Below are 18,600 nucleotides of genomic sequence, written 5' to 3' on the forward strand. Positions count from 1 at the left end.
ATCATTAATATATTATTATTATTTTGAAAAATGCTATTTAACAATTTTCTAATTACAGAAAAGAATTGTTTAACTGTAACTCTGCATTATTTTCGTGATGAAAGATATTTTCCAACAGGAAGTAATATTTTATCTTGTATTATCCTTTTTGGAATCTTAACATGCGTGTAATTATCGTAATTATACTCACAGATCGTAGTGAAATTGAAGTTATAGTTATTCAATGAATAATTTCAAACTACCGAGATTACTATTAATTGATACTCTTAATACATAACCTATCTTTCTCTCATTTATTTTTCAGCTTTCCGGGATATGAAAAATTCATGCATTTCGAATCTCGTTCGAATTTTAATTAGTCGTGGTGTTCATGTATTCTTAGAAGCCTTTATGCGTAACATAATTCGTACAAAAATTTCATTCTCATATTCGAAAATATTTTTCGTACCACTGATGTACGTCTATCCGAAAAAATTTTCGAGTTTCATTAATCGTCGTTTCCATGAAATCATTTCTAAGCTACTTTAACAGGCATACCATGCATAGCGTTAGTGTGACTGTGAACATTTGTATTCAGACTCACTCTGACGGATCCACGGTGATAAAATCTGTGTACAGCTTCAGCAATTCGCCTCCGACCACGTAGCCTAACGCAGGCCCTATTATGGCCATTGTGTAGAAAATTCCTGGACAGAAGAAGGTATTCAACCTTTTAATGCCATTTTAAAAATCTCAGAAAGTTTTGTGATTAACATTAATTTCCTGCCATAATTTTTCGTCACTTATTTTTATTACTAAATTCTATCATTTCGTTTCTGTATTGCGATCGTTTTCAAATTTTTAAACTTACGATATTACATTTTCCTGGGGTAAATCAACGACTGAATTTTTAAATATCACTCGTCTATTTTTCTAAATGGATTTTAAAATGGTACCTAAAATGGTACTTAATTTTAATTACTATAATCGTAATATTAAAAATTTACTCAAACACTAGTATTCTACTAATACTAATTCTAATACTCGAAATGTTTAAAGTGGTACTAAAATAGCACTAGGAATGTCACAAAAATGGCACTAAAATGACAACAAAATGGTACCAAAAAAGGTACCAAAATGGTACCAAAGATGGCACCAAAATGATATAAAAAAATGGCAACAAAATGGTACCAAAGATGGTACTAAAATGGTACCAAAGATGGCACTAAAATGGTACCAAAGATGGCACCGAAAATGGCACCAAAGATGGCACCGAAGATGGCACCAAAGATGGCACCAAAATGGTACAAAAAATGGCACCAAAATGGTACCAAAGATGGCACCAAAATGATATAAAAAAATGGCAACAAAATGGTACCAAACATGGTACTAAAATGGTACCAAAGATGGCACTAAAATGGTACCAAAGATGGCACCAAAGATGGCACCAAAGATGGCACCAAAATGGTACAAAAAATGGCACCAAAATGGTACCAAAGATGGCACTAAAATGGTACCGAAGATGGCACCAAAGATGGCACCAAAATGGTACCAAAAATAGCACCTAGAATGGTACCTAAAATAGCACAAAAAATGTCACCTATAATGGTACCAATATGGCACAAAAATGACACAAAAATGGTACCAAAATGGTACCAAAAATAGCACCTAGAATGGTACCTAAAATAGCACCAAAAGTGTCACCTTAAATGGTGCCATATGGCACCAAAAATGGTCCCTAATTTCCCCCTTCAATAATACTAAAAATTTGAAACACACGATAACTAGCATTACAATAAAATATAGTAATTCCCAAAGAAAGCTTTCGTCGCACAATATTTAATTTAATTCGACTTGACCCCGTCCCCAGATTCACATCTTCTGCGTTATAACTCTGTTCTTGTAACAGAAGCTTCCACAGTCGGGAAAAGTAAAAATAAAAAAGATCTTAGCTTCTTACCTACATACACAGAGGACATCTTCTTCGACACGTTCTCGTCTATGAACGTAACTCCGAGGGTATAAAAGGGGGCGGAGCCAGCGCCGTGCAGGAGTTGAGCCATGAGGAAGATAGTTAAGTACAACCCGCTGTATGGTTCCTGATCCACTTGGCCCGCGGACCCGTTGCAGGACAGCTAGGTGACGAAGATACACAAGCGAAATGGGAGTAATTTAATTAGAAAATCAGGACAGGTGCTATAAATGACAGTGTCACGTATACCTCTGACCTTTCGTTTTGAAATATTTAAAACTCTTTGTCAAAATTTGATGAGAAACCTGTGGTATCTACTCTATGGTCTCGTTGATTTTATTAATTGGACATTCCTTTTTTAGCAGGGTCGTACCTTTGAACTTGTGGGGTTAAGGATTTCTTTAGAAATTTATTCTTATACCTATTATATTTTCTTTTCTTTTAGTGCAAAGTATTATACGTTATTTATTAAATAATACTGTATTATTTATTATAAGTGTAATAATATAACATTAGTGTAATATTTATATTATTAAAGGAGTTTCTATAATATGATTTCCATTATAGTCCTTAAGTTTATAAACTGTTCTGCAAATTCATATTATTATTCTATTAATATTAATATTATTGTTAGTGTACTAATATTAATACTGATATATACTACTAATTAATAATAACATTATTAGTATTACTAGTTTATATTATATATGTATGTTATTGAGTATAACATGGGGTGGAATTTTGCCCATTTAGTGCAAAGTATTATATGCTATTTTTTAAGTAATAGTGTATTATTTATTATAAGTGTAATAGTATAATATTAGTATAATATTTATATTATTAGTAAAATATCACCCATGATAGTCTTTATGGATATAAACTGATCTGCAAATTCATATCATTATTCTATTAATACTAATATTGTTGACAGTGCACTAATATTAATACTAACATATACTACTAATTATTAATAATATTATTAGTATTACCAGCTTATATTATATATGTGAATTTCTCCTATTCAGCAAAGCATTGAAAATTAATAAAAGAAAATTTTCATTTCACATTCCACTGTTAATGATACTCAATTATAAAACATGAATTGTATGATAGAAAGATTATAAACCCCTAGTTGAATTTTTCTTCTTCAAACACCAAATACAGGGGCTTATGTCTTCCTGTAAATGAGTCTCGAGTAATATAATTATTGTATTAACAGACGAATTATTATTATCGTTATTTACTTCTATTTACATTTTCAAAAATTAGTTTGAAGCTTTTAACTAAATCCAAGAAAGTAAGAAGTGTCAGCTAGGTTCACTGTTCTTTAATATGTCGGATTAATTAATAGTTCCTTAAAATTATTTACCGAACGAGACGATGTGTTTGTCACCCTCTGGCATATGTTCTCCGACTGCTGGCCTCCTCTGTATGGTCCAGCAATATAGTGAGGAGACGCGAAGAGCAGACTTCCTAAGCCTAAGACTAGAACACCTATGCCTATGTACCTAACAAGCAAAAATAAAATCACTATGATCCAAAAATGTTGACATCCTTCATTTCAAAGATGTAATTCTTTTCAGTTCTGACATATATGCTTAATAGATATCCCAGAAAGTTCCTCTGATCCCTTGATTAGTCATTTCTCTACTATACTCATATTAAAATTCTCAAATTAATGAAAATTAGGGAAAAGATAATAATTAGAAAATAATAATAATTAGAAAGATAGGAAATATAGTCAGAATACACTTAAATAGAAAATATAGGAGGCATATTCAATTAAAAACTAACTTTTTTTACACCCTGTACATATTTATTTTCCATCCACGATAAAACTAGTAACTTGGTAATAGTAACAAATTAGTTACTGACTAATTAAAACTAAAATTTTCTCAAAATCGAAGAACAAAAGTTAAATAAAGCAGCATCCATAATCAATTAGACAAACTTAACAAAACCACGAAAACTAACATAAGACTCGTCATTACTCCCTAGTTAGGAAGACCAGGCGAACTTTCTAGGGATCCCTAGGATATAAATATTCATGTTCCAACTTCAACCCGAAAATAACGTTGTTTAGCTGCTTCCAAGTGTTATCAATTATCGATTAAGGATCCAGCCTATGCAGCATAGGGTCAGGGAGTGTCGAAGCGAAGGAACAAAATGGAGATTAACGCCGATACTGTTGGACCGGCTGACGTTAGGATTAATATTTATGAGAACTGTCGGGGTGAACCGATATCGATATTAATATTAATAGGCAGGACAATGGCTTATATGCATGTATATATACAGACGTGTATGTACATATATGTACCTCGGTTTCGAAGCTTTCGAGCGTCCACCCAAGTAGCTCACTGGGACGAGGATAAGGAAACTAGCTATGTCGTATCCGCCTGCTATGAGGCCGGTTTGCGACGACCTCAGGCCGAATCTCCTTTCTATGGTTGTTATCACCACGTTCACGAAACCGTTCACCACCATACCTGAAAGAAATTAAATTGGTTTATGGCGTGTGAGAAGTTTTTGATCGACTCAGTGATGGAAAATGGAGGATTGAATGAGTTCCATTCTGGTAATGGAATAATCGATGCTGTCTCCAATTATCGTTTAGGGTTGGTCGATTAGGCGGATGTTTGCTTTTATGAATGGATAATGTCTATAGATTAGGTAAAGTGTGTGATAATGGTTATTAATTCAGAATGCTTGTTGTTAGTGGGTTAAATGTCAAGAATGATGACGATCCTTAAAAATGATATTAATAATAACATTAAAATAGTACCAATAGTCGTAGGACAATGTCTATAGATTATTTTATGACATTAATTTATCGAAGTTCTTCAGATATTTATTGTAAGTTCATTGTAGATGCGAGCCGTGGTGGCGCTAGTGAGTTAAGTATATTAGAACTCCTTACTTTCTAATTAATGACGATTCTGACTAATATTATACAACGTTTTCAAATATTTCTGTAATCCACCAATATTGCAAGTTTATTATAAATATTATAAATTATTATTAAATTATTTTCTAATTTTATTTATATCATTTTGAGACTTACTTCTTGCTGTGTATACTATTGTTTCAAATATTTCAATTTATTCTTAGGAGCGGTCTACATCACCACCAAGTTTACCATTTCGTCATTTATTATTCGCTATTTTTACAATTAGCTCCAAGAATGGAAACTCCACGTCAATCCATTAACCGATTGACACAGTACCGTTCTATGCCACGTTATTTTTCGCCCTCGAGTTGTACAATCGATAGTATTTCTTCTCTGCATCGATTTCAACCGAATTAAATAATCAGGAAAGCGTTCGGTCGAGAATAATACTCGGGCATCTTAATAATACCTCGATTTCCTGGCCCGCTTCTGAAATTCGCAACGTCGATCACTGATCTGCATGTGTCGGATCCTCGAATCCGCGCCGCGCGTGTAAACGAACCAGAAGGGGTTAGACTAATTCAATCAGGCCTCCCCTCAAACCCGGTGTCTGCTCACCCTCCAAGAAATCGCTCTCTCGAACGTAAATCTATTAAACACTTCTTTCTCACGAATATACACGGCGCTAATCGCCCTCTGAATCGCACGGTGGCTGCAGTGTTCGTTCGTTGGAAGCTGCAAACAGGCGCTGACAGGGCGTCGAATTACGAACCAGGGCCACTGGCGCGCAGTATCGTCTGACAAAAGCGTTCAACCATCTCTGACAATTGCAAAAATGAATCTTCTCTCGGAGATCAGCTCGACTGTGGCGCCCTCAGCACGGGATTTTCCCTCCACGGCTTCCTATTGACGATTGTGTTTCTCTGGGATTACAGTTATTCGACTCCACGAACGGCTCTGGACGCCCTGGGGTCCTTTAACGGGTTATTACGGGCATGGTGATGGAAATTTGAAGAAAAAGTTGGATTTTCCTTCGTAGAAAATGATTTTTGGCTTTTGAACGGGAAATCTGAGCTGGATAGTTTGATAGGTGGTATATGCACTTTTATACGTGTTATATTTCACTGGCTAACTAAATTCAATAATTAACAAACATTCTTTTCTCTCAAAACCTCACATGAATCTTCTAAATCAATATACGAAACAAAATAAGTATTTTACTTCTATGTCTATTCAATCATTTCATTAACCGACTAAATTTAATAATCAATATATAATAAAAGTAACAAAAAAAAAATTAAACTTCTTCAACACCCTATAATTATATTTCAAACCAACAACCCAACCAAGCTACCCAACAGCTCATAAAAGATTCCTTGTCATTCTAAACACGTTAACCTTAAACGCTCCCCTGTATGTCTACTCGCGATCCCAACGCCACCTCAGTTGCTGCTAGAAACCTTGCAAACGCGTGCAAAGAAATTCAAACCGCGCCACAAGCAATTAAGTGACGTGCGAGTCGTTACCCCCACTCCCACTGTCCACGGCTCGAGTTAGCACGGTGAGGGCGAGCGAGAAGCAACGTCTGTCTACCCGGAAAATGAACCACCTTCGTTTCCCATTGTATCGCTAATAGGAGAATTTTAATTAAAGCTGGTGCGCGACTGGTCGTGCGGTGTGGACAATTTGTTTCTCCAGCTGCCGGCCGATTCTCTCGCTTCCGGTCGTGCTGGCGTCACGCAGCACGAGCAAACGGGATCCACGTAAGCTCGCATTAGCCACGTACTTGCTTACATTCCCGACTTATATAGACGATTGCCGGCTCCATTGTCCAGCAATTTGTTCAATCCCATTGGGCCTGGAGAAGGCACGAACCTCCACAGGACGATTTCTTTTGTCGCGTCCCGTCCAAGGGGAACGAACAAACTTATTTAAACCAAGTACCCAGCGCGACTCCGTGTGCGCTCCTTTCTCCCACCACCGCGTTCCCCCACCTCCGCTGCGCCGTCCCCACTCCTGCCAGCCACAGCGTCGACGATCTTCGTCCCGCCAACGTGACTGTAGTCCCTTTTCGACTCGATCGCTCTCCTTTCGACGACGTCCCTCGCCTGTGGCGCGTCAACCTCCTGCCACCGGCCCGGAAAACTCGATTTCCGGTTATCGTCAGTCACCGTCGGCCACCCCACCTCTTTCCTGACCCCCTCGTGGCACCGTGAAAGCTTCGAAATTGCATTCGAATGCACGGCTATTAGTAACGCCAAACGGCGATATCGAAGTCAATCAGGTGGCGCGCGTGTGCATGTAAACTCGGTGTACGGGCGCGGGAGCCGGATTATGAGGAAAAATCAACGGAGATTTGTTTGCAGGCGAAATACATATCGTTGTTTCGATGACTGACGGTCGTGCTGGGTAATGTCGCGTTCATGATCGACGGGGTTTGAGAGGTCGATCGACTGCCGCTTTTCGATACGTCGCTCGTGGACATGCGGTTTATTGTGCCGGAATGTTTGACGCGCTTGTGGCGGCTGATTACAAAGCACGCTGCACTGGCCTCGCTGTGCCTGGCGCGCTACCTTTCGCGTTTTGCGAGAACTATTAAAATGTGTAACCTGATGTCGGGGAATTGATATAAATGATTGGGGAAATTTAATTTACTTCACTGTTCCCGCGCTCGTGTTTCACGAGATTTGGTTAGAAAATAAGCTAGATATATAGGGATAATTTAGTTCCTTTCTCATTGAGAGCTTAGCACTGGGATTTTAACAAATATTTAAAAAACTTTCCTGTTTTTAATTTCCATGATACTATTGTAGAAACATAATCTACCTTTCCTGATTTGTATTAAGATTATTTATAATTTCGTAGAATTTGATTAAAATTTTTAAAAAATATTTTTTCCAATCTTTCCTTTCATAGGTTAAATTGCCTATTGTAGAAACTTAACCTACCTTTCCTGATTTGTATCAACATTATTTATAATTTCCTACAATTTGATTAAAATTTTTTTAAAAATACTTTTTCCAATCTTTCCTTTTTTAGGTTAAATTGCCTATTGTAGATACTTAACCTATCTTTCCTGATTCTTTATTGAGGTTATTTATAATTTTCGAAAATTTGATCAAAATTTTTTAAAAATATTCTTTCCAATCTTTCCTTTTTTGAGTTAATTTAACTATTGTAGATACTTAACCTATCTTTCCTGATATTTTATTGAGATTACTTATAATTTCCTAGAATTTGATTTACATTGTTTTTTAAGTATTTTTTCCAATCTTTCCTTTTTGGGGGTTAAATTGCGAAACTATCGTTCTCCCAAAGATCCGTGCAATAAATTTTCGAAATATTTCCGAAATTACAAAAATTTCCTTTCTCATTTCCAAGACTATGCCTTGATCTCTAACTAAACTTAGTTTCACTCGTTTTTCGAGCTTCGAATCAGCCGGAGTGCCGAAGATCCTATCGAATATAGATTTAATAAAGGATTAAAATTAAATTACGTACCTTGTATCGCGCCCGTCCAGCACAACCAGAAAAGCGCCCATTTCGCGGTTCGAAATCTCTGCAGGTACATTGGCCTGAACCAGAACCAACCGCACTTCGGCTCCTCGGTGCTCTCCGACTCCTTGGCTGTTTCCGGCTTTATTTCCGGTTTCGTCGGCCCGTCCCTGAACTGTTCCGAAAAACTGGACAGGGTCTCGTGCATGTCCGGCACCCCCGACTGTAAATCACATTATCCAGTTGACACGGTCAGAATCGAATCAGGATGATTAATGCGGGGTAATATGTATGATAATAATAGGTGAAATCGACGGTGAACGCGTTCTCTATATCTCCCATTTGGCCAGTTAGAGATGGACCATGGGTGCTTGGTTGGACAGTAGAAATCATTCGGTTTTGGGTCGTCGAGGATCGCTTTCGAGAATAATGACATATTTTCTTTCTCAAATTTCTATTTCGAGCTTCGTTTTTGAAAACGTTATATTATCGCAAGTCATTAAAAAAGAGATTTTGAAATTAAATGAATTCGTGGATAATTTGTAGAATCATATAGAAAAGGAATTTTTGAAAAATTTATTTATATGCGGATACCTAAAGAAATTTGATTTATGGAAGTTTTGGGAAAAGAAGTATTCGATGTTTAGTGTAGGATTTTTGAAAAATTTATTTTTATTAACCTTTTTGTTAAATGATGGACTTTTAAAAATGCATATGCAAAATTTAATGACTAAATTTCTTTCTAAAATTATCGAATTTATAATAATTTGGAAAAAGAGTTTTTTTTAATTTGTAAAATCATTTAAAAAGGTAATTTTTGAAAAATTTATTCGTTTTGTAGATACTCAGAGAAATTTTATTGTAAAAGTTTTAAGAAAAGAAGTATTCGATGTTTAGTGTAGGATTTTTGAAAAATTTATTTTTATTAACCTTTTTGTTAAATGATAGACTTTTAAAAATGCATGTGCAAAATTTAATGACTGAATTTCTAAAATTATCGAATTCATAATAATTTGGAAAAAGAGTTTTTTTTAATTTGTAAAATCATTTAAAAAGGGAATTTTTGAAAAATTTATTCGTTTTGTAGATACTCAGAGAAATTTTATTTGTGGAAGTTTTAAGAAAAGAAGTATTCGATGTTTAGTGTAGGATTTTTGAAAAATTTATTTTTATTAACCTTTTTGTTAAATGATAGACTTTTAAAAATGCATGTGCAAAATTTAATGACTGAATTTCTAAAATTATCGAATTTATAGTAATTTGGAAAAAGTATTTTTTAATTTCCTCGATTTTATTTTTACACAATACATATGCAAAATTTAATATATAAATTCCTAAAATTATTGAAATTATATCTCCAATAATTTGATACGTATGAGAGACACCTACAATGGTAATAATAATAGATTATATATATATGATACTATATATATATTAAATTATATTACTTATTAAACGGAAACCATAATTAATGATATCCATAAGAAACCTTTTTTATTAAAAATGTTAAAATTTGAATTTTTAATTTCATTTAAAGATTTTAATTTTATTACTATTACACATTCATAAATATTACAATTTTAAACACAAATAATAAATTTTATATACAAAATTTGTATCACCTACTCCCCATAACAATATTTCTCCGAATTAATTGTTCAATTTCGAAACCTTTCCATCTCTACCAATTTTCCCAAAAATAAACGAAAGAAGGTGAGAATAATAATGGTTGGTACTCTAAAAATCGGGAATTTGTGAAAACTCGCGATTTTCACCGATCGACCGTGCGCAGAAGCGGAAGATGATTGGATCGCACGATCGCACGTAAATAGATCTGGGCGGAAGGAGTGAAAATTGTAAATATGTGCACGTCGAATTATTAGCTATCGGAAATTGCGCGATGTGTACCGAATAAATACATCTTTACAATATTCCCCCGCATCGGGTTTAATTATTGGCTTTTGCCTCCGCGGGAGCAACGCGTCGCGTCGCGTCGAGTAACTCATACCGTCTCGTAACGAGGGTTTAATTTATGCTATATCGTGATCCTAACGTTTTACATTATTACGCTTCACGCAATGGCTCGTTTTTCATTCGGCCGGTAATTAACACTGCCAAATAGTTGCGCGAAATCGAGAAACCGGTTGCATGCTGGCTGCCATAAGCGAGCTCGGGTTACCCGCGAATTTTCTTTCGAATTATCGACGAATATTTTCCTGGATTGTATTATATTAATTTATCGAGAACCAACTGTAATATATTAATTTATTGAAATTAATTGTAATATCATTATTACTGATTGCAATAACAGTATGGTAATGATGTAATTACGTTTAAACGTTGCTGGAGGAAAATTCGGAAGTATAGCGTTTAATAACGATAATATAATAACAGTAAAATAATAAGATAAAATAATAATAATATTAAAACAGTCCAAATGACTGATTTTACTGATTCTAATAATAGTATGGTAATATTGATGTAATTATGTTTAAACGTTGCTGGAGGAAAATTTGGAAATATATTATTTAACAACGATAATATAATAATAATAATATTAAAACAGTCCAAATGACTGATTTCACTGATTCTAATAACAGGATGGTAATATTGATGTAACTATGTTTAAACGTTGCTGGAGGAAAATTTGGAAATATATTATTTAACAACGATAATATAATAATAATAATATTAAAACAGTCCAAATGACTGATTTTACTGATTGTAATAACAGTATTGTAATATTGATATAATTACGTTTAAACGTTGTTCGAGGAAAATTTGGAAGTATAGTGATTAATAACGACAATATAAAAATAATAAAATAATAAGGTAAAATAATAATAATATTAAAACAGTCCAAATGACTGATTTTAGACTTTTTGTTTGTATAATAATTTATTTTAATCGTTCGTTTGAAATAAATTAATTAAATTCAGAAAGTTATTTTAATTATGAAAAATATCAGTCAATAAGTATCAGTCAAGCATTTTAGTATTGAACTTTTGAAAATTTTAAAAGGTATTGATCATTTTGGTTTGGGAATACCTCAATTATTGCTGTTTTTGGTAAAATTAATAGTAATTTCTAGTGAGATAAAAATGTAACTATATATTCTTTTTTCTTTTTCTTTTATCATAGCATTCTTAATTATTATTAATTATGCATACCATGTAATGATATTGTGATATATTATACTGGGTGTCCCAAAAAAATATATATACACCTTGTGTGATTATCACAATATATATACCGTGTTTGCACTTTCAGTATGTCTTCACACTTATGGTAGCACTTTAAAACATATTTACGTTTTTCAAAGTCTAGTCTAAGATCAGTCATTATTTTAAATGAGTTGTACCTAGAAAAGAAAGAATAAATTAGAAAGAATAAAATATTAAAGTGTGTATACGCTTTTGGGACACCCTGTATTTTCGTTGTTTTAAATACGTTAATTATTGATTTTAATTTTGTTAACTATTTATATATAATTGTTTGAGTAATGAGTATAGTGTTTTTGGTAGCTCATAAACTACCGAAATTCTAGATAGGATACTATAAGCCACTAATGTACTCTTTGTTTGCTAGTTCCCGTTACAGTAAATTTGAGAAAGATGGCGGGTGCAGATAATAAGGATATAAATCTATCACTCATGAAATATTTATAGAATAAACTAGGTAGTGAACGGAATTATAGAACCGTTTTCGAGAAATTTAGAATATTCATCACCTCTATGATTTCGGACACGTCAGTCAAGAATTTTTAACGTAAATGGGAAATTTTGCAACACAGTTTGTATTCTAAAATAATTAAACGAGTCTATTAATTTATGTAATTAGAGAAATATACAAAATCCGTGATTTATGAATCTTTAAATAAATGAATATTGAAGGAGCTAGATGACAGTGTTGCATTTTGGTATTCGAAGAAATTTTCTTTCAATATTTAGAAGTTTGAGAAAATTTATTTCCTCAATAAAATCTAGTAATATTATAATTTTATTTTGTATTGGCGTTAGGGACACCTTGATCCGTTAATTTTGTAATAAATTATAGATAAATAGACAAGAATATAATATTATTAAATATATGAAAAATTTCGATTTTAATCAAATATACATTAAGAAATTAGAAAATTAGAAAATTTCTTTTCAAACAATTCTTTGTATCAGAAAGTTATTCTGCCAATGGAATTTAAAAATATAAGAATTACATAATTTAAATTACGAAGGAACTGCATCCTATTTACAAAACGTTATCATGGAATAAAATTCTTCAGAATATTTTAAAAACGTCCTTTTAAAAAATACTTTGTACCACAAAATATTCCAGACAATGAAATTAAAAAATTATTAAATGGTACATAATTTAAATTACCGAAGAACTTCATCCTATTTAGAAAATGCTATCACGAATCAAAATTTTTCTCAATATTTAAAAAACTAAAAGAAATTTAAAGAAAATATTGGAGCCAATAAAATAAAAAAATTACATAATTTAAATTTCTAAAGAACTGGATTCTATTTCGGAAATGCTACAACGAAACGATATTTTTCTCAATATTCAAAAAACTGAAAGAAATTTAAAGAAAATATTGATGCCAATAAAATTAAAAAATTACTTAATTTAAAATACCATAGAGCTACATCCTGTTTAGAAAATGTTATCACGAATCAAAATTTTTCCCAATATTTAAAAAACTAAAAGAAATTTAAAGAAAATATTGGAGCCAATAAAATAAAAAAATTACATAATTTAAATTTCTAAAGAACTGGATTCTATTTCGGAAATGCTATCATGAAATGATATTTTTCTCAATATTTTATAAACTAAAAAAAACATAAAGGAAATATTGGTGCCAATAAAATTAAAAAATTATTTAATTTAAATTTCCAAAGAACTGCATCCTATTTAGAAAATGCTATCTCGAAACAAAATTTTTCTCAATATTTAAGATACTAAAAGAAACGTAAAGAAAATATTGGTGCCAATAAAATTAAATAGTTACATAATTTAAATTTCCAAAGAACTGCATCCTATTTAGAAAATGCTATCATGAAACAAAATTTTTCCCCTTATTTAAAGAACGTCCCCTCAAAAGATACTTTGTATTAGCAACTACAGCAACCAATAAAACGAAAGAAGATAAAACACAAAATTACGTAAATTATCAAAAAATATAAACAAAGACGTAAAATTATCTAACGTATACTTAGATTTAAAAACTTCCCCAAAATCATGCTATAAAAATGATTTAAACTACCATAAACCTGAAATAAAAATTTATTCAAATACTATCAACAATACCATGCATCACCGAATTAAATAACTCTGCACCCTCATTGATACCAAATATGACACCCATTGAACCCTCTCCAATACTCCTCGTCTACTTGGCTATAATAAAACAGCAGCCTCTCTCGCCGAGCCTTCATAATTAATTCCCGATCCTGCACGATCCTCGACAACAGTCTCTACTCGAACTTCCCTTAACCGATCGATGGTCTCGCATCGATGTCACGCTCCGCTCCTAAAATAAACGCAGAATCCAATATTTCCAGGGCACTTACGCTGAATGCAAATTTATCCCTCATGATTCTTGCCTCTTCCTTCGCCCTGTCCCGCAGAAACCATAAAACGGGAACACCGCGTCGGAACGATACACACCGTTCGACCTATCTACGCCCTCGCGGTCGATTCTCGCATTCTCCGCTTCCGGTTCCTTCCACAACCGGGTCCTATTCTCTCAAAGAAGCCACGAATCCACGGGGAACGACGTTAAATAACGCTTCCATCGCGAGTCGTCCACCGTGTCACGTTCCTCGAGGCCGTTCCTCATCGTGGGCGAAAGTGCAAGTCGAGGATGGCACTTCCGGCACCCTGGTTAGTATGAATACCTGCTTGTCATTCGAACGTGACAGAACGTGATATTCCCTATGTCTGCTAACGAATATTATTGTCTGGCCAACGAAGATCCCCGAATCTCGAATTTTTCCATTTAATTTCGTTTCCTGGATCAAATATTCAGCGAAATTGCGGAATCCTCGACCGGCGCTCTTCTAGTGATCTTCTAGAGATTTACTAGGGAATATTTCTAGTAACATGGTAATTACCGATTGCAGTGTCAGTGTCTTTTAGATTTTTATTTGATGACAGGTTTATGGGGGTGGGGGAGGAAAGTTCTTCAGTATCGAGGAGTTTCTGTACTAATTCCTGAAACTATAGTATATTTCTATAGTTTCTGTAACAAACATATATGACTTCTATACTATATTCCAGTATTTATACAATTTCTGTAATGCAATTCCATATTCCCATATTTTTCATAGCACTCTTCATATATGTATATTTACTGTATTTTTATAGTTTGGGTAATATTTTATCATGTTCTTATAGTATTTTATTATAGTCCTACAATTTCTGCAGTACTTTTCCGATATTTCTATAGTATCTATAGTATACTACTATGGTCTATAGAATATTTCTGTTTTTCTGTGCTTTCTATTGGATGTTCCTATAATTTCTATAGATCCTATGGGATATTTCGATAATCACTATAGTTCCTATAGAATATTTCTATAACTTCTATACTTCCTGTAGCGCATTCCCATACCGTCTTTGGTATACCTCTACCTCTCGGTAGTTTGAATGGTTTTCGTAGTTTCCAGGGTGCTTCCACAGCTTTTATAGTTCTTCGTCGCGAATTCCATCGAGTTTTCAGTATACCCGAGGTACTCTTCCGTTTCCAGTTTCACCTGAGACGCTCCTCACAGGCGCGACGTCGCGAAAGATTCCATCAGGCTCGGTCACGAGCATCGTTGTCAATCCTTTCAGGGATGTTCAGCAACTATACCGTGTTTCACCTAGGTGACGATGAAATATTCATCGTCTTGGCCGACTCGTAATTTCGAACAGGGTTTGTAATACCTTCGCCCTTCAATCGAACGGATCTCGCTGATCCTGGATCACCGGATTGCATTCGGTCACCGGTAGAGGGTGTCCAGGTGAGGCTTGGTCGACCAAGTATCCTCGGTTCTTGACGTTTCTTGCTTTGTTAATAGGAAAGTACTATCAAAGTACCCAGAAATTAGGTTTTTTAATTTTTAATTTAGAAATTTTTAATTTTGTCTATTTATTATCGTATCGTAGTCCGGTAGAGGGTGTCCAGGTGAGGCTTGGTGGACCAAGTATCCTTGGTTCTTGACGTTTCTTGCTTTGTTAATGACAAAATACTATCAAAGTACGGAGAAATTAGGTTTTTTTAATTTTTAATTTAGGAATTTTTAATTTTGTCTATTTATTATTGCATCGAGGTCCATTTTTATTTATTTTCTTATTTATTTATTTGTCTGTTTGAACTGGACGAGAGTTTGGAATATTAATAGTGACTTTTGGTCTGTAATGAAATTTAATTTTGAATTTATTAAGGAATTTAGTTTTAGAAAATTTAGAAAATTTTCAGGAATATTTATTATCTAATTATAGCTTTTTCTCTTCGTTTGATGTTTTAATTGTGCTCCTTTGCAGTCCCACTTATCTACACGTAAGAATTTATTCATAAATATAATATTTAATTTTCAAGCAATTTTCGAACGTTTATAACTTATGGTTTTTAATTTTCAGCGATTTCCCGAGGCTTAAACACTGTGAAAATTTGCAATATCAGGTTGCAAGCACAAATTGTTATAAATTGAACTTCAGGCTTAAAGACTGGCACTTTAATTTCCAATATTGAAACACGTTTAACATTGAATCTTCTGTAATGAATCGTGATTTTAATTTAATCGGAGTAATTAATGGTGCTTGGAAATCTTCAAAATTTCCAGGATCAAAGTCCTCCTTCGAGACTCACAAGATGGAATATCAATATCACGTTAAACTTTTCTGAATTCGAGCACTTTCAGCACTCGTAAATTCGCTGATAAAAATTTCAAATTGGAATCCAGAAAATCCAAGAGTGTCCACGGTCTCTTCGGTTCTGTTGACAAGAATTTCAAACTTGAATCCACGTATCACTGTCTTCCTTGGCAATAAAAATTAGAAACATAAATTCACGAAATTTGATAGTCCTCACGATTCGATGTCTCTATTAATCTCGACGAGAAAAATTTTGAGCTTGGATCTATAAATTCGAGAACATCGATGATTCATAAAGTATGTTAGTCTCGTGGATAAAAATGCAAAATATAATTTCACAAAATTTGACAATGAGCAGCATTCAAAATTTGTATCAATTTTGATATCAATTTGTGATTGAGATATATGAGATCAAGGAACGGCCAAGATCTATGATCTATGTTAGTCTGGTTATCCAAAAGTCAAGTTTAAATCAACAAAATTTGATTTTTGAGCTTTTATCTGTGTTTTGTATAAAAAATGTTAAATTTATTATTTATGGATTCATAAAGTAGGTAGAAATTTATAATATTAAGGATCTATAAGATACTAGAAGATTCACAATATTCTCATAAATTTTTAAAATAAAAATTCAACATTTCAATACTCGAAAATTCGATACTAAGAGTTTATTATATTCATTAATTCTAAAAATAAAAAGCAAATACCGAGGTCCACCATTTTACAAAAATTCGATAATGAAAATTCACAACATAAATTAAAATTTGAATTTATTACTTAAAAATTGGAGATAATAAAAATCCACAAATCCGCCAGACCCAAAGATAAATACTCAAAATTATAAATTACAAAGTTTTTAGGACCACGAAAAAAAAGAATTTTAAACAGGAGTTACAAAAGTAAAAATAAAAGATTTCGAAGCCCATAATGTTCAGTAAATCCAAAGTTAAAAGCTCAAAATTCCAATTTACAAAATTTCAAGATCCATAATACCCATTAGATCCAAAGTCAAAAACTCGAAATAGTAGTTTATAAAATTCCAAGGTTCACAATATTCATCAGATCCAAAGTAAAAAATTCGAAATTTCAATTTATAAAATTCCAAGACGCACAATATCCACGAGTTCCCCAGTTAAACATAGGAAACGTTGCTCCACAAGACTCAACGATGTCTAATATTCACTGCTTTCAGTGGCCAAAAGTTCGAAAGGGAATAACACAAAATGGGAACGTCGAAAGTTCACTTTTCCCAGCGATATAAGACGATGAGAGATCCTTGAGGGCGGTCGAGCGCAACGCGACCACAGAATGCAGACGCCGCGGATAGCAAACCGAGCGCGCACCTACTAAGGCCGCGTGTCACACGCGACTGAGGATCGCGAGCTCGTGCTCTCAGAGTTTTCCCCGCGAGTTAAACCGCCGTATATGCTACTACCGCCGCTACTCTGCCACGACAGACATCCTCCGTCCTGCTCCTTCCTTTCACTCGACGCTCGGTTACCCCTTCTCTCCCACCTCTCCGACCACCTCACCCCACCATCCTCGTTGGCTCCCTTTCACTCGTGCTTCGTCGTTCTCCGGTTCCCTGTTCGCCTCTTAACCGATCCCCCCACCAAGCCGCCCTCGTCGTGGACGCGCGACACACCGTGAAACCGCCCCTACTAGCTGTTGCTTCGCTCTGGGACCGAAAAACCAGCCGCTTCGCCTCGCCGCATCTGATAAGACTCATTAATTCGCGTTAATTGCACTGATCCCGCGACCGATTAAACGTTTCTGAAGGGGTATGCTTTTGCATTCGCCCAGGTGTATATACGTGTTTGGGTTTCGTGACGAGAGTGAGGTAGGTTCGATGCAGGAGTTTGTGTTTTTCAGATGATCGAACGTTCGTTTGAGATTTTACGTTGGGTATGGGGTAAGGTGGTGGGGATATGCGATCGGTTCAGGTGGTTAATTATGGGTTTCGGAAGTGGTGGAGAGTTTGGAGAGGTGTTCCTTGATTCTTCTGTGGATGATCTGAAGTGACGTGGGTTTGGTGGATCGGAGAGTGGGTTTGGGGTGATCGATTAGAGTTGACGAAGCTGTTGGCAGCCTTATGAAGGGGAGGATGAAGGTAATGGATTATGTAGGTGATTGGGTTTCTTTTAGTGATGAAGTTTGAAATTTTATTTTATTACAGTTTATTATATTGTAGCTTGTTATTATGTAATTTAAGTAATATATATATAGTAATTATTTTATATATTAATATACTACTATTAAAATTGAAATAAACTATTAAAAATCTAAATATTACACTAAATTCTGGAAAAGTTAAATTTTTAACAAAATTACTATATTATACTATATTATATTAATTATATTATAGAATATATTAATTATAACTGTTATATAAAATATATAATAACTA

The 18,600-nt window shown here is 34.0% G+C and overlaps 1 protein-coding gene across 2 annotated transcripts in view; it reads right to left on the reverse strand.

Annotated features, from left to right (window-relative positions):
* The window catches only part of Oatp26F (Organic anion transporting polypeptide 26F), a 98,402-nt gene that overhangs the window by 22,531 nt on the left and 57,271 nt on the right, over positions 1 to 18,600 (reverse strand). Inside the window, exons 1-6 of one of the 2 annotated variants that reach the window (XM_017905024.1) lie at positions 13,907 to 14,373; positions 8,343 to 8,559; positions 4,272 to 4,440; positions 3,321 to 3,459; positions 1,940 to 2,114; positions 584 to 686 (exon numbers count right to left, since the gene is read on the reverse strand). In XM_017905024.1, the coding sequence (XP_017760513.1) occupies positions 584 to 686; positions 1,940 to 2,114; positions 3,321 to 3,459; positions 4,272 to 4,440; positions 8,343 to 8,559; positions 13,907 to 13,930 (827 nt within the window). In that variant the 5' untranslated portion in view covers positions 13,931 to 14,373. Of the gene's footprint in view, positions 1 to 583; positions 687 to 1,939; positions 2,115 to 3,320; positions 3,460 to 4,271; positions 4,441 to 8,342; positions 8,560 to 13,906; positions 14,374 to 18,600 lie in introns of those variants that run through there. The other variant, XM_017905022.1, reaches the window with a different exon arrangement.

The sequence above is a fragment of the Eufriesea mexicana genome, unplaced genomic scaffold, assembly GCF_001483705.2.
Source record: "Eufriesea mexicana isolate 0111107269 unplaced genomic scaffold, ASM148370v2 scaffold3615, whole genome shotgun sequence".
Classification (NCBI taxonomy): Eukaryota; Metazoa; Arthropoda; class Insecta; order Hymenoptera; family Apidae; genus Eufriesea; species Eufriesea mexicana.